This window comes from Onychostoma macrolepis, chromosome 13, assembly GCF_012432095.1.
Source record: "Onychostoma macrolepis isolate SWU-2019 chromosome 13, ASM1243209v1, whole genome shotgun sequence".
Taxonomy (NCBI): Eukaryota; Metazoa; Chordata; class Actinopteri; order Cypriniformes; family Cyprinidae; genus Onychostoma; species Onychostoma macrolepis.
The window spans coordinates 10294018-10310413 of record NC_081167.1 but is presented as its reverse complement, the minus strand read 5'-3'; the positions used below and the strand labels follow the sequence as shown (position 1 = coordinate 10310413).

The 16396-nt window shown below is 36.3% G+C and overlaps 2 protein-coding genes across 4 annotated transcripts in view; one reads left to right on the top strand and one right to left on the bottom strand.

Annotated features, from left to right (window-relative positions):
- slc25a16 (solute carrier family 25 member 16) overlaps positions 1-16396 on the top strand; it is a 55880-nt gene that overhangs the window by 7445 nt on the left and 32039 nt on the right. The gene's annotated exons all lie outside the window — the stretch shown is intronic.
- Positions 1-16396, bottom strand: part of tet1 (tet methylcytosine dioxygenase 1) — a 54873-nt gene that overhangs the window by 14556 nt on the left and 23921 nt on the right. The window contains exon 1 of one of the 3 annotated variants that reach the window (XM_058794944.1): positions 7648-7948. The exons of the other annotated variants lie outside the window; for them this stretch is intronic. Coding sequence (XP_058650927.1) covers positions 7648-7689 — 42 coding nt within the window. The 5' untranslated portion in view covers positions 7690-7948. Of the gene's footprint in view, positions 1-7647; positions 7949-16396 lie in introns of those variants that run through there. 3 annotated transcript variants of the gene reach the window in all.

The following is a 16396-nucleotide window of genomic DNA, read 5'->3' as shown; positions in this document are numbered from 1 at the left end:
ATATGTAGAATGCAAAATGTTTAAATACAAGCATTTCAGTCAAATGTAATTTATGCAATATTTCAAACCTTTAACCCACTTGGGAAAATCAACCCATGGCAACAGTTTAAAAGAAAGAAATTCAGCGGGAGCGGGATTAAGAAAACAACCGAATCCAGGACATTTTGGGTGATTTAAGAAATCCTGGCTGGACACATTTTTGTAGGTCCAAAAAGAGGACATGTCTGGGGAAAAGAGGACATATGGTCACCACTAACTTTTGAATAGTTTGTCGCAAGTGTATCTTGTTTGGTATGAGTGAGTGAATCTCTTTCTCTTCCTTCCATTTCTTTAATTATGATGCTTATCAAACCTGTGTAAAATGCATATTACATAATCAGCGTTGTTCACGTTCAGCATGCGTGCGCTTTCTACTGAACATAAAACAACGCTGATTACATTCTGGGGTAGGCCTACTCTAAAAAATGGCGGAAGACAGCAACTCAGGGAGAAGAACTGCTGAATAAATTTATTATTGCTTTCTTTGCGCACAAAAAGTATTCTTGTAGCTTTGTAAAATTACGGTTGAACCCCTGATGTCACATGGATGATTTTACCGATGTGCTTACTACGTTTCTGTGCGTTGATCATGGTAATATCGTTGCTGTCTATGGTGGGTCAGAGAGCTCTCAGATTCCACATTCCATCTGGCCACAAAAGTGAGTACACCCCTAAGTGAAAATGTCCAAATTGGGCCCAATTAGCCATTTTCTCTCCCCGGTGTCATGTGACTCGTTAGTGTTACAAAATCTCAGGTGTGAATGGGGAGCAGGTGTGTTAAATTTGGTGCTCTCACTCTCTCATACTGGTCACTGGAAGTTCAACATGGCACCTCATGGCAAAGATCTCTCTGAGGATCTGAAAAAAAGAATGGTTACTCTACATAAAGATGGCGTAGATTGAAGAAGATTGCCAAGACCCTGAAACTTAGCTGCAGCACGGTGGCCAAGACCATACAGCGGTTTAACAGGACAGGTTCCACTCAGAACAGGCCTCACCATGGTCGACCAAAGAAGTTGAGCGCACGTGCTCGGAGACTGTGCCGCAAGGGCAGTATTCCAATATGATAACGACCCCAAACACACCTCCAAGACGACCACTGCCTTGCTAAAGAAGCTGAGGGTAAAGGTGATGGACTGGCCAAGCATGAGCATCTGTGGGGCATCCTCAAACGGAAGGTGGAGGAGCGCAAGGTCTCTAACATCCACCAGCTCTGTGATGTCATCACGGAGGAGTGGAAGAGGACTCCAGTGACAACCTGTGAAGCTCTAGTGAACTCCATGCCCAAGAGGGTTAAGGCAGTGCTGGAAAATAATGGTGGCCACACAAAATATTGACACTTTGGGCCCAATTTGGACATTTTCACTTAGGGGTGTACTCACTTTTGTGGCCAGCGGTTTAGACATTAATGGCTGTGTGTTGAGTTATTTTGAGGGGACAGCAAATTTACACTGTTATACAAGCTGTACACTCACTACTTTACATTGTAGCAAAGTGTCATTTCATCAGTGTTGTCACATGAAAAGATATAATAAAATATTTACAAAAATGTGAGGGGTGTACTCACTTCTGTGAGATATATATATTCATAAATGGGATTTACTGTTCACAAAACTGAGCTGAGCTGCGTGGCTGCGGCACTTGAATGTGAGCTGAGGTAAGATGTAGGCTAAACAGCAAAACACGATGAGACCATTTAGCAATATTTGCCAGCTGTTTCCAAAAAATGTTAAACGACAAACAATAATTTTCAGGGATGCAAACTACTACTGGCTTTTTCGAATTTCTCAGATTTTAATGCCATTTACATTATTGGCCACAGTGTAGCCTACATGGAAACATTAACTTATATTTCTTCCGTAATTTCATGTGTCTAAGAAAATGTTTTTAAAAATTGTGAAAATCTAATTCTCAAACTTACTGTAGAACATTGTAAATCTGAAGACTTTCGCTTTCAAGTGCCGAGATTAGGAAAGTTCTTAAGATATTTTAATGTACATGTTTTAATGGTTTAACGTTTAAATATATATTTTTTCTGTGATCAAAGCTGAATTTTCAGTACCATTAGGCCTACTCCAGGTTTCAGTGTCACATGATTCTTCAGAAATCATTATAATATGCTGATTTGCTGCTTAATTATTTTCAATTACTATTTGTGCTCTGTTATTAATAATGGTTCTTAAGCCCTATTCGGACAGGACTAGTTTTACAGGGGGTCGTTAGAGAAATGTGTGTTTCACAGACGTACTTGGTGATTTTAATCCCGTCCGAATCTGCCATGTCTGTGTTTTTCTCACACAACCGCTGTAATAATTCCAGAGCAAATTACCTACTGTTTTTCAGCAAACAGCGATCCTCTGAGAAAACTAATCCCGTCCGAATGCGATGTCTGTGATTGCCGGTAAGATTTTTTTTCACAACGCGTTTCCTTGTGTGTTTTGGCCAACGTGAATTACCGTAGATGCTCTTACCTCGCTCATGTTTGATATATTTGCCTCCCGGCAAGGAAAAAATAAGTAAATAAATTAAAAACAATAATAAAATCAAGAGTCAGATCACGTAAACCATTCAGACTGGCTATTGTAATATCTGCGTCAGATAAAATTACTCGCGTTAATTTCTGCACTCAATTACATAATGTTTTAATTACATAGGCCTATGCACCTTTATGAAAATTAAACACGGGTTTACTACAAATAAATAACTAAAGTAAAACTAAAGCAACCACACATTAACATGGTTTTGCTATACTAGCTATAGCTTCACCATGGTATTTGTAGTAAAACTGTTATACTAATGGTAATCAATCCAAATGACATGCAATGCACGCATACAGAGTGCGTGACCTCTGAAACGCCCAGATGTACAAAACAGACCCTCTCACCTCTGTAATAAACACAGAGATGTTAGTCCCATCCGAATTGGTACATGAAAATCGCAGACGTCAGGTGGTAAGAATCGAAACTCAAACGCAGTTTAGAAAACTAGTCCCGTCCGAATAGGGCTTTATTATTAACAATACTGAAAACTGTATTTGTCTCTTAATATTTTTGTGGAAACTGTGACACTAACTTTTTCAGGATTATTTGTTGAATAAAAAAGTTAAAGAACAGCATTTTATGAATTTGTAATAAGTATATCTTTACTGTCAATTAAATAAATTTAATGCAACCTTGTTGAATTGATTTTTTTTTTTTATCTTACTCCAGACTGAATGGTGATTTTATCACATTTTCCACAAAAATATGAAGCAGCACAATTGTTTTCAACACTGATAATAATCATAAATGTTTCTTTAGCAGCAAATCAGCATATTAGAATGATTTCTGAAGGATCATGTGACACTGAAGACTGGCGTAATGATGCTGAAAATTCAGCTGCACATCACAGAATTTTTTTTTTCTTACTATATATTTGCATAGAAAACAGCTATTCTAAATTGTAACTTTATTTCACATATTAGTTTACTGTATTTTTCATCATAAAATTCTTAATCATATATATATATATATATAAAAAAAACCTCTTGTCAAAAAATTGAAAGGCACAATAAAAACAGTCCACATTCTGCACGTTCCAAGTCGTAGAGCACAGCATTGTTATATGGACTGATATTATGCTAGGCATTTAACTTTAGTGACATTAAACTGTCCCTCTATGTAAAAGAGATGTGTAAAAATATTATTTACAAATTGCCATATAGGCTACACCAGGAAGACAAATTATAATATAAAAAAGTATGACAGTCATTCATTAATGTTAATGATAATGCTTTTTAAGCATTTTTATTTCTGTATTGTGTAATATTTGTATGTTAGTAAGTGGTGTTAAAAATAGCTCTAATAAGCTGGTGGGTTTATTGTGTGGTGGGCCGCTCTGTGCCAAAAAGTCCAGGGCCACTTTTTAGCCCCAGTTCACCGCTGCATGGATGATTCAAAAATGCAAATGCAGTATGCATGTAGTTTTATGTTTTTAATCACTAATGAGACAAAATTTACAGTGCAGATTTAATGTGCAAGGAAATTAAGTTGATTTTTCATCCTAAAAATATACATTCTGACACTTCATGCATTTTTAGGAATTGGAGCCATGACTTGTGTGTTGCCAGCACTTTGTTTTACTGTTTGAGCTACAGGAATGCTGTACATGCAGTCACACATACATGTGCATATAGTTAAAACAATAAAAATCTATTTGCAAGTGATTATTAAGATGCAATTAATCATACTGCATTGTGTTAAATTGACAGCCACAATATACCACAATGTGAACATTATTAGTAACACTCATTATAGCCTCATTATTGTTTTTCCATACCAGAAAAGAAAAAGGAGGCAATGAAAAGAAAATAAAATGCACGTGAGAGCCTTCACAGCGTGCCTGCCTTACTGTAACCTAAGTACCTCTCATAAAACAGTTTTACTACCCGTGTAAAGCAGTGTGCATAAGAAGATTAAATACTTGCAGGAGTCAGTCAGTCATTGTGTGAGAAACTGTGGTTTCATGTTTTTTATATTTATAAGCAAGTTAAATGTGTCTCTTAGTGCAGTCTGTAAATAAATTCAGCAGCACCAACAATGTAGTATTGAGGGAAACTCCTTCATGTATCATTAACACTTATGCCAGGAGAGAGCTGATGCAACAGAGGGGTCGAAACAAGAGTGAGGCAATAACTTGGCAGCCGCTGCAACTGTTATTACTGGGGGGAATAGGAAGAGAATAGTAATCGGCTCTTCTGATGCTCCCATCCAGTAGTGAAACAAAAGCGGTCAGCATCAGATGCTGAGTGAAACTACTTTCAATAACAAAGCAGTCTGGATAGGGATCTAATGGGAGGCCTTTGTAAATGTTCAGATCTTTTACTTCCTGCAATACTGAAGCCCAAACTTTTGCTGTTATCGGCAAATCATGCCTGCTGATCATGATCTAATTCAATAGAAATGTGACGAACACTGTGAAAACACAATGAAAATGAGACTCCGTAGACATGAAGGCTGTAAGTTAGAGGTAGTTTGTTTATGCAAATTCTGGGTAAACTTGCAAAGTAAATTCAAAGCTGTTGTTTTTCAGGAAAAACAGCACCGATAGACCTGAGCTCTTGAGTTTACACCGTCATTTTCTAGGAAAAGCTTGCAGTTAATACAACCTTCTGTAGATGGGGGATGAAGAGAGTAAAGTGCTTACAACACATTTCATACATGGACACTTTAGCTGAGTGTCTAAAGAGTTGGAGCACTTATTCCATCTAATTAAACAGGCAAATCAGTAGACTGGCTAATTACAGGTCAAATGTAATACTGTGACAGCTTTTGCCTTGTTTACTGGACAATGTAATGTAAAAAGTGTAATGGAGAGCTATCTGCAGATGTAATAAACCTGGCAAAATGTAAAATTGCTTTATTAAAGCAATATGCCACTTGAGGTTGTGTGTAACAGTGACTTTTATCATGGGTACAGATGTTAAAATCCTGTAAAATCACTATAATTCACTTTGGGTTGGTTGTTGCTAATATTTAAATAATGGCAGGAATAGCTACACGATAAAACAGCCCAATTGCCAATAAAGAGTTCAAATGACTTTTTAATGTATTTTTATTCAAATTCAAAGACAACATTAAATGAAATTCAATTTGTTTACTAAATGTATGTTATTGATGTTATAGTAAATAATTAATGTATCTGTTTAATTTTCCTTTCTTTTTTTTTCGACCTTATGACTTTAAATCAGAATGTCATAAATCGATCTTCTGGTGAACCAACAGAGACATCTCCAATCATTTTGTTTGCTTAAACCCCTCCCACAATGGACTGCAAGTTTGCGTTCAGATCTGCCATCACAATAAACGTATTAAAAATGTATCCTAAACCATACATTTATTTAGAATTCTATAAATTAAGAAACAGAATAAACAATTCTTCCGCCAAGTAAAATTGTTTATGAACCTGACTGTTTATGGTTTCCATACAAATCACAGAAACTTGGCACATCAATTCAGATTATGTGGTACCAGTTGCAGTTTACCAATGTCTTTAAACAAGCCTCATCCAATCAGAATTTAGAATTAGAACTGTATGTTTAATAATGAGCCATTTTAATTCGATTTTTGACTTCTATTTTGACAGTCTATTTAAATGTTACGAAAAAAGGACATTTTAAGGTTACCTGACCAAACATTTTTTACAGTCTAAACGTGTAGTTTTAGTTAGTTTAAATAGTTTATTAAATATAATTAAGTTTATTACCAATAAGTGTGCACTATAAATCATGTTAAAACCTGAAGAATTCAGCAGAAAATGTGAAGAGGAAAAAAAAAAAACTGAGTCTGTGCCTGATTATAAGCAGACCTACAACAACCAACTGCTCAAATTACAGTATCATGGTAACAGTGTCCAAAACTTTTCTGTTTATAAATAAACGAAGAAAGTGTATAAAGAAAGTAAACAAATCTCCTCAGACGGCTGCATACTTCTCTTGGATTCATATGGCTCAAAAACAACTGTACACAACAACGTCCTGAAACACAGTAGAAAATGTGCTTTTTATTGAAAACATCACTAGATGTTAAGAGGGACGGTTTGCTCATTCTCTGCACGTCAAACGTTAGTCTCTCACAGCAGTGCCTCTGTGGCTTTGTTCTTGATTTGTTGTGTCTGAAGCCTTGAAAACTCAAAAGTCACACTTGACTTTGTCTTCTTTTCATTGTAGTAAAAGCTCCCCCAGACACACACACACACGCACACACACACCCTTAGCAACAGCACACGTACTGCTAGAATCCTAAGAAGCCTCCCTCAGGAAGCGTTACCAGGGAAAGTTAGAGCAGAAGGGGTGTATCCAACCCAAACAGAGGGAGAGGAGGAGAGACCTGACACCCAAGAGCTTCCACACGACACGCTCATACAAACACACAGCTACGAGATAATAACAGCCGCAAAATACTATCTTTTATCACGACTTCAGAATTTAGCAGGTACTCTGAGAAGTTAACCATCATCCCCAAAACTCAAATGTGCATCTTTATGCCAAGTTACTCGGTAACCAAAACCCTTCTGAACACATCAAAGCCAGTAGTTTTGCTCAAAACTGCTTTGCATGCACACTTTCACAGCGTCAAACCCAAAAGTCTAAAAACGCACGCTTCCTTCCTGAAGCGCGTGAGTTTCTCTGAAGTTGTGAGGTTTTTTCATTCATACGCTGCTGCTTTCCTGTTTCTGAACTTGGGTACTAAGAAAAAAAAAAAACTCACGGCGCAGGTGAACACACTCGCAGCTGCCCCTTCAGCCAAGCTAAACTCTCAGACACTGATTTGAGATGCTGCATCTAAAGAAGCGGAGAGCACAAAATGTTCTGAACTTGAGAAAAACGTGGGAGACTGTTACCTTAAAACCTTGCTTTTTTTCCACGGTTTGGAAATATCCTTACCTTGAAAAGGGAACCAAAACATGAGCTGAGGCACATTACTGATGATGCAGCAATGACAACAAGAGCATAAACACACACAAAGCTCCCAGCGCACACGCACGCACACACACACACACACACACACACACACTCCCAAGAGCATCTGTTTGAGACAATAGCCATTAAAAGCCAATCTTGGATTGTACCTTCTCATTCCTCAGAGGCAGACCCTCAATTTTGGGCAGCATAATCCTAAAAGGTAGCCATCTTGCCTCCCTCGGCTTCAGAAGAATAAGTGGCCATAGTGGCAGATGCAGTGCGAGCAGCACAGGTTTGCATGATCAGTGCAGAGGAGAGAGGCTTTGGATCGCCGCTGCCGCAGACAGCCGACGCATGCCTCTCGCAGACGCAGACAGCACCCCGTCAGCCAATCGCGAAGGGACTCTAGCGGCTTGTAAATGTATCAGCCATGCCTAGACCCTCCTAAACAAAGGATCCCCTATGTGGTTTCTTACTCTACAAGTACGCACGAGGGAGAGCGTTAAGCTGCGGTCCGGACACTCACGACACCGGACTGGAGTTCAAAGCCGTCGGGGAGGGAGGGGGAGAGAACAGGAAAAGTGGTCTTTGCACTATTTTTAGAAGCACACAAAAGTTTCCAAGCACATCACAAGCCATTTGGGTCTTATTATATTAACGGTGCACTATGTGAAATAACTAATTATGGTTTATTTCGAAATATGATAGAATTTGAATAATTATTGGAAATAATAATAAATATAATTAAATAATAATAATAAACTAGTTAAAATAGAATTGTATCCTATATATTCTATATTTTGTTTATTTAATTGTATATTTTATATCTAATAATCTTATATTGACAGAAATTGTGATTTTAATGATAATTAAACATAATGATAAATATAATTAATCTAGTTAAAACACAATTGTATTCTACATATTCCATATTTTGTACGTTTATTTATTTTAATTGCATATGTTCTCTCTAATTATCTTTTATTTTATATATATATATATATATATATATAGATATATAGATATATATATATATATATATATATATATATATATATATATATATATAGATATAGATAGATAGGTATAGATAGATACAGTAATTATATTTAATATGTATTGTTTAATATATAATATAGTTTAAATAATAATATTATTTAATAATTATAGAGAAAGTGGTCTTTGGAAGCAAGCTTGCTATTTTTAGAAGCACACAAAAGTTTCCAACCCCATTAGGAGCCATTTTGGTTTTATTATATTAAAGGTGCATTATGTGAAATGTCTAACTATAATTTATTTTTAAATATTCTTTAATTGAGAAGTAGATTAATAATAATTAAAAATAATAATCAATACAATTAAGCATAATTAATATTATTAAAATAGTTTAGCTTATATATATATATATATATATATAAAATAATCTTATATAGTGACAGAAATAATAAATATAATATTCATTATTATATGATAAACTCACTCTTATTATTATCACAGTTTTTAAAGCACAGGAAAGTTCCCAAGCACGTTAGCACTTATTTTTCTTATCATGTTAATGGTGCATTATGTGAAAAGGCATTCCCATGAAAACGCAGAGCTGCAAACACTGCATTTATATCTTATCTTAAATTACACAAAAAAAGGACCTGTTACTTTATTTGTAGGGTAATCACCTCAATTCTTGCTTTAAAAATGTTGAAGCACAAATCTGAAATAAACATTTAACTATTCTAAACAAAAAAATAATACAGCTTAGCCGATCTATGATGCAATCCAACTTGGATACTGTGTTCAAAATAACACAAGGAACAAAGCCGAAGAGCACGAGTATGACTAGGCGTGCTGCCACACAGCTGTTTTCATAAATGACGTCACAGCAAGGAGCGTCACGCTCTCTTCTTCTGGGAGGCTGTGAGACGCTTCAGGGCAGGCAGTCGCTCTCTCTGTCTCTCCATGGAGACGCGTTTAGAGTGGATGTGACAGCGCAGCCGCAGACCCTCCACCGCTGCACTGCAGCTGTCACACGATGTACTGTTCAGCCCAGTCTGCAGACACACACCAACCTCCACACACAAACATATGGCTGAGGAGGTCAGATGAGGACAAGGGAACGCAACAGCTACATTTAGCACTAGCGCAACTATTGAATACAAAGACCAGGGAGCCGGCAGATAAAAATGCAACTGTATTATTTTACATATCTTCTGTATGCAACTGTATTATTTTACATAATATATATATAAATATATATATATATATATATATATACACATACACACATCTGTGTTAGTGCATGCATTACTACTAGAATTACTTTTTCATTTATTCATAAATATACATATGCATATATGCCTCAATTAAATACTGTAGGCAGCACATTGTTTCACTGAAAACAACAGTATTTGTTGAGTCAATATGAAATGACTTTGTACCGTAACTCAAGGTTGTAAAACAGGTTATATTTTGACTTAATCGCCGTTAAACTGGTCTGTCTGGATGACTTAGTTTCTATGAATGTGACCCATTCCTTTTTGCCAGTTTATATAGCAATGCATCTACATTGATCACTATACTTTTTCATGAACAAAACTGATTTTTACTTTTTCACCCATCATTAGTTTTTTAAAGGAATCTTGCCTATTTGAAAGTCCATGTGGGTATAAACTAAGACATTTCAACTAATCCTCACTCCAGATGAAACTTTACTCCAAGCGTAACATGCATAATAGACTGACCGTCTCTCTGTGAGCATTTGTCTAAAGCAGCCATCCATAATAAGCCTGCCTGCTGTGTCCAGTGATGGCTGAGTATTGTTGCTGTGCTTTGTGTGATAACATGTGAGGTGGCTGATGGAAATCGGTTTGAGTCGTGCAGTGAGTCAGCTGCCTTGAGACAGTTTTCTTCACGCTCACATCAACGGACAATGGAGTTGTGGTATTCTCTTTGACAATGGACATAAAGGCTGAATCTGGTTAATATTCCGAAGACTGCTGAACGCTACATAATGGTACAAGTGACAGTGCATTTCACAAGTGAAACCAGTAGTCTTTGTGGGACTAATACAAATATTAATCCTAGCATGTTTCATCATGTCCTTCTCTTTGACAAATCATTTGCCTTAAAAAAAAAAAAAACAATAAAACAAAAAAAAGTCTTGTTATATTTTCTTAAAGGGATAGTTCACCCAAAAACAAAGATTCATTCTCTTGCTTTCATATCAGGTTCAAAACCTGTACAGGGACCAATGCTGTCTCTACTGATTCTATTGAATGGAAAAGAGAAACTTGGACATTCTGCAAAATTTTTCCTTTTGGGTTTCACAGAAGAAAGTCAAACAGATTTGGAATGACATGGAGGTGAGAATTTTGACAGAACTTTCATTTCTATTTTGGCTGAACAATCTTCTGTTATGCCAAATTTAGAGGGGTGTACACGTATTCGTATTGAACCATTTAGTATGAGGCTTTCGGTTTGGTATGCATTACAAACCGAACAATTGGACTAATCCGATTACAGCATATTATGCTATTAGATTAGATTACTGTGCGTGCGCATTTAGAGTACGTTCTTTCACTGCATGGTTCAGTCTATTAAAATGCATTTAAAATTATCACAAAATTCAAGATATGGGGGCAGAAAATGTATACATTTACATAATTTCATATAGTTAATCAATATCACAGAAGAGTTCCGTTTTTTCTCTCCAAAAATCAGCATGATTACATATGATTTTTACAACAGTTCAATAAGTTAATTAAGAGACTTATGTTTTAGACAGCATATTGCCTGTTTTTACTCAATTTATAAAACAACAGTTTTGAGTCTCTGAGGAACATGATGGTGTTTCGTTCCTGAATGAATCAACCATTTAAATGATTCGGTTCAATCGCAATGACTAAATATTAACAGTGACTTGCTGCCACCTGCTGGCGGTTTTAATTTCACATTTAAAGTATTTCTTTAATTAATTTCAAACATCAGTTGTCAACGTTGTTTATTATATCAAAACATTATTTATGCATTTGTAACTGCAGGTTAAAGCATTACATGTCCCTCTGAGCAGTATTAAACCGTGTGTAAAAGCATCTAAATGCCATTCAGATACAACTTCTATGTTTCCTCTACATTGCAAAAATGAATTTTGTCAATACTGACTTCATTTGCTTGGTAACAGCCCAAATGTCTAATTGACTGATTAAATGTAAAAAACTGACTCAAAAGGTAATGCACACTTTTAGAAAAAAATGGCTTTATAAAAGTAAAAAATGCCCATAAAAGGTCAAAATCAATTTAAACTTATTGGAAAAGACTAATCTGCTACATGACAATAGGATTCATCAGCTGGAATACTTCAAACCGGAGCTATTTTTGTTTTATATGCTGCTAAGAAGACACCCCAGAAGATGGGTCAAGTATAGCTCCATCATTGTTCAAAGTAAAAAATCAGTTTTAATAAATAAATAAATTTGTAAAAATCAAGGAAATTTCTCTGCCATTTCTTTCTTTTTGCTGTATCGAAAATGTACCGAACCGTGACACCACTGTATCGTATCGAACCGAACCGTGAATTTTACGAACCGTTACACCCCCTACAAATTTACACTGCAAACTTCTGAAGTGGCTTTTATTTGTCTTTCCACAGACTACTTAATGTTGCTCAGAGTTGGAATGAATGCATTTACATTGCAATTACGACTGAATACACTGATATTAGGAGCTGAGGTGGGTTTGAAAAGGCATAATTTAGTCTGGCTTTCATGCAGCATTGCATCTTTACATTGAATTTTGAGCAGGCAATAAGCAACCTTAACTCATCTATGTAAAGACGTCTTTTGGAGCAATGGAAACTTATAGAAAGTGCTTTTCTTTTCCAGTACCCAAAACTCCTCCCTATTTGACTTTCCTCAAGTGTGCTTCATTGCCAATTGCAGAAACATGTCCATATGGTGAGCTTTAAAAAGCTACCTAGCCTTCATTAGTCACCAGCAGCCCATGTATAAATCTGCTCATGAAGTGCTGGCAAATGGCCCCTACACCAGTGCACTATGTCGAGGTGTCACCTGCTCACCAAAGGCTCAAACTAATAAAACACCAGCCACTAGTGAGCATGTCAGGAGATTAAAGGAGAACTTCACCTCCTTTTATCACTGTAACTGAGGAAGGAATAAACAGTGTGCGGATAATGGATGGATATGGGTAAATCTACAATTGACCCTTCGCAAAGACCTGCCCCCCCTTAGTTACTGTTGCTATGTCCAACAAGTCATGTCGCTCTCACACTACACATCATGTTTGCATGCAGTGGAAAATACATCGCAGAGCAAAGAGGAAACTGACAACACACCAACAGACAAGACATAGCAAGTTACTTCTGGCATGAAACAAAGTCTTAGCTTTCTATTTTTGTCATTTTTTTTAAAGAAATTCAAACAGTAAATTCCATTTTGTGGCACTTTAATGTGTCGTGACAGATCACTGTATTGCCTCAGTTCAAGCGCCACTTGAACTGATCTTTTTTTAATATTTACTTAAAGCTGTAGTCCGTAACCTTTTTTTGGTTAAAAATTATCCGAAATCAATATTTGAGCAAGTACATAACCAGCCAGTGTTCAAAACTATCGCCTTCCTTTAGCCCGATTCACAACGGTTAGCTTATAATAATGTTTTCTAATTTGAGTGGTACGGATAGGTTTTCGCGGGAAATTCGAGCATGGCACTGGGTCATTACGTCACATCTGTAAACATAAAGAAGTTGTCCCGGCTAGTAGGCTATAGCACATGCGGATGCTGCAGGTGGCGCATCATTTATAGCCTTTTCTCACAGCAGCTGGAATAATTAAATGTATCATTTTGATGGCAGATCATCATTTTTGTAATCCAGAAAGTATTATGTGTTTATGAAACACATGTGAATGAAATTTAAATTATATTCCAGTTTTAAATGTGATTCTGATTACAGATAGCCTGAGTTTACACGAGATTTGTATTTAAAAAAAAAAACAGTTTGAAGGGAGCATAGTTTGCTTTTTGGGAAATTGAAATCTACATGCTAATATGCACTACACTCATAGTGACGCAATGCTGATGTTGTTAATTTGAGAATAAAGTATAACAATAATAATAATTTGCACGATTTGATGTGATATGAGCTAACCGATCTTTAGATTAAATCACCATTGGTAGCACGATTTATGGTAATGCTTTTTTCCTCAGTTGGTCAGAACAAAGGTGACTGACTTGTAACTTGTTCAGATGACAATATCCGGTGAAAATTCTTATTTGGGTCATATATTCCAAGACGTAGACTAATCTGTGATCGCGAAGTACAGGTAAATATCCACACCGGTGCGGTGACTGACTGCCACACATTCACCTCAAAACATTAGATTCATCCGAGCTGGAGCTGTGAGTACAATCCACGCAAGCAAGATAATTCTGCAAGTAACTGCAATTCCAGGTTTTCAAACATAGATGGCGACAAAGAGGCAAAACATACGGACTGCAGCTTTAAAGCACAAAATAAACATGAATGAACATCAGAAGGTATTTTATTTAAATCGCAGAAAGATGTCAATACACACCATTTTTCAAGCTTAAATCCACCCACGTTAATCTACTCTCCTGTCTGGTTTGTTTGTTGGACAAAAATGGCAGATTTGTGGTCAAATGGTCAGATCGCCTGTCAATCAAACTCCTTGTGAAGGGTCATTTAGGGGAATTTTTGACTTCTCGAAATCTTGGAAAAATAAATGCTTCATGTTAAAACATTAATCTGATCAGGACCTTGATCAATGTTCAAATGGATTTGGGTATAATGTGGGATTGTAAATAAGTAACATTGTGTATAATGGCCACAATGTACAATGGTAATGAAATTTTCTGTAACAAGCTGTAAACTTGTTAACATAATCAGTTTCTTAGCAGTCAATTACCTTCCAATTTAAAGAAAATATGAATTGTAAAATGACTTCTGAATTTAAAAAAAAGTAGGGGTGCTCCGATCAGGATTTTTGAGGCCGATGACCGATCGCCGATCACAGAAAGCAGTATCTGCCGATACGATCATCGATAACGATCTTTTTAAAGTCTTATTTTTATCATGTAGAATTATAGTAATACTTCAATCAGGAATTTTAGAGATTTAGGGCCTGAATTTCATTTCTGAAAATGGGGGGAATTTCCCTCTTATAGGTCTCCTTTTTTTAATTTGAGGGGTGGAGGGGAGCATTTTTTAGACATTCTTCAAAAATATATATTTATCTCACCTAAATGTTCAATCATGCAGTGCATTTTTGTTTTAACACTGTACAATTGTTGCACAATAGCTTACACACAGCACAAAACAGCACAAAACGGTTGCTAAAGCAAGTGGCAAAACATTTAAAATACATTTCTTATGTTATCACAAACCAGGGCTTTCAAAATTTAAAAATCCCTGGTAGCCCTTCGGGCAGGTACTCTTCAGATTTTGGTAACCCGAAAATTAATTTAACTAGCCCAAATTAAAAAAAGACTTTTTTTTTTCTTTTTTTTAAATATAGAAAAACAGATAGGAGTTTAAATGTCAAATCAAAAATATTTTCAATACACAAATATCAACAAATATGAAGGAAGGAATCTTATTTCACTATTTACAGGGTATCTGCAGAATTTTTCAAAATAAATTTAAGGCAATTTATGAACCACTTTAAGAGCTGCACGAGGAAAATTAACACAGAATGAGCGGGGTTGGACAATGTCTATGGTAACATACAGTATTGAGCCATAAAATTACATGATTTACAGTTCAGATACAGGTTTTCACAAAAACAAAAATCTTATACAACAGCATTTCAGGCTATAGACCATTTTTATGAAAAGGGATAAATCAAGCATATAAATTGTTAATTTAAAATGTATAAATATTACTGTCTTAATTGTTTAATTTTTTTGAAGGCATATTAACTTCTTTCTCATTTACAACTCTATGTGTTTGCTACGTAAAAAGTTGATATTTGCATTGATCTGACCATAAACAGCAAGAAAGACTTATTGGAAATGCAAATTCATTCTCTGCCACGAGGTGGCGCTTTAGTAGCGCTGAAATATTGCGGTTTCCCCGGAAACGCTGTACACAAAGCAGCTCCGCGCTCATAAACGCTGCTTTATCAGGAATTATAGTTTAGATGAAATTAAAATGCCAACGACACATTTCTGAGGACAGTCGGTTACCTTCAGATACATTCACATAAAGACATCTGCGCTGCGTTTTGACTTGAATCTTGCAGCGCTCATATTTATTCAATGACATCATTGCCTTTTGAAGTTTAATCCTGCCATATCGCGCAACTCTTGTCTTTCCGTCCCCAACTGTAAGACCTCTAGAAATTATAATTAAGACATTTCTTATAACATTTAACGCATTTAAAACTTTTTATGGCCTTAAGTTTGATACAACTCACTTTCAGAGTTTTTAAGGACCCGCGGGAGATCTGTATTTAAGGAGCCCGTCGGGCAGGCAGTGATACATTTTGGTAGCCCGGCTGGAAAACACAATAGCCCCGGGACGTCGGGCTAGCGATTTTGCGAGCCCTGCAAACATTCTAAATTAACTTACCACTGACAGAAACAGTCAGCTCTACTGCCTTTTTTTGCATTTAAATCTATACAAGCAATCCTGCGGTTCATAAAGACCTTAGTTTTCCTACATCCACGAGTGCCATCTATTATTGCCTTGTTTATCTAAAAGTGCTCTTTTCCTTTAATATGCATTTATGGTGTAATTACTACATTTTCGTTTTTATATTTGCGACAAACAATGCGCTGTCACTTAAATTCAGCTCGTGCCGTGCAGCAAACTCAGTGTGGAAACATTCTCTGCAGATGCACCACTCATGGAACGCACTGCCGGAACGAAACAGTGTGCCCTGTGAACGC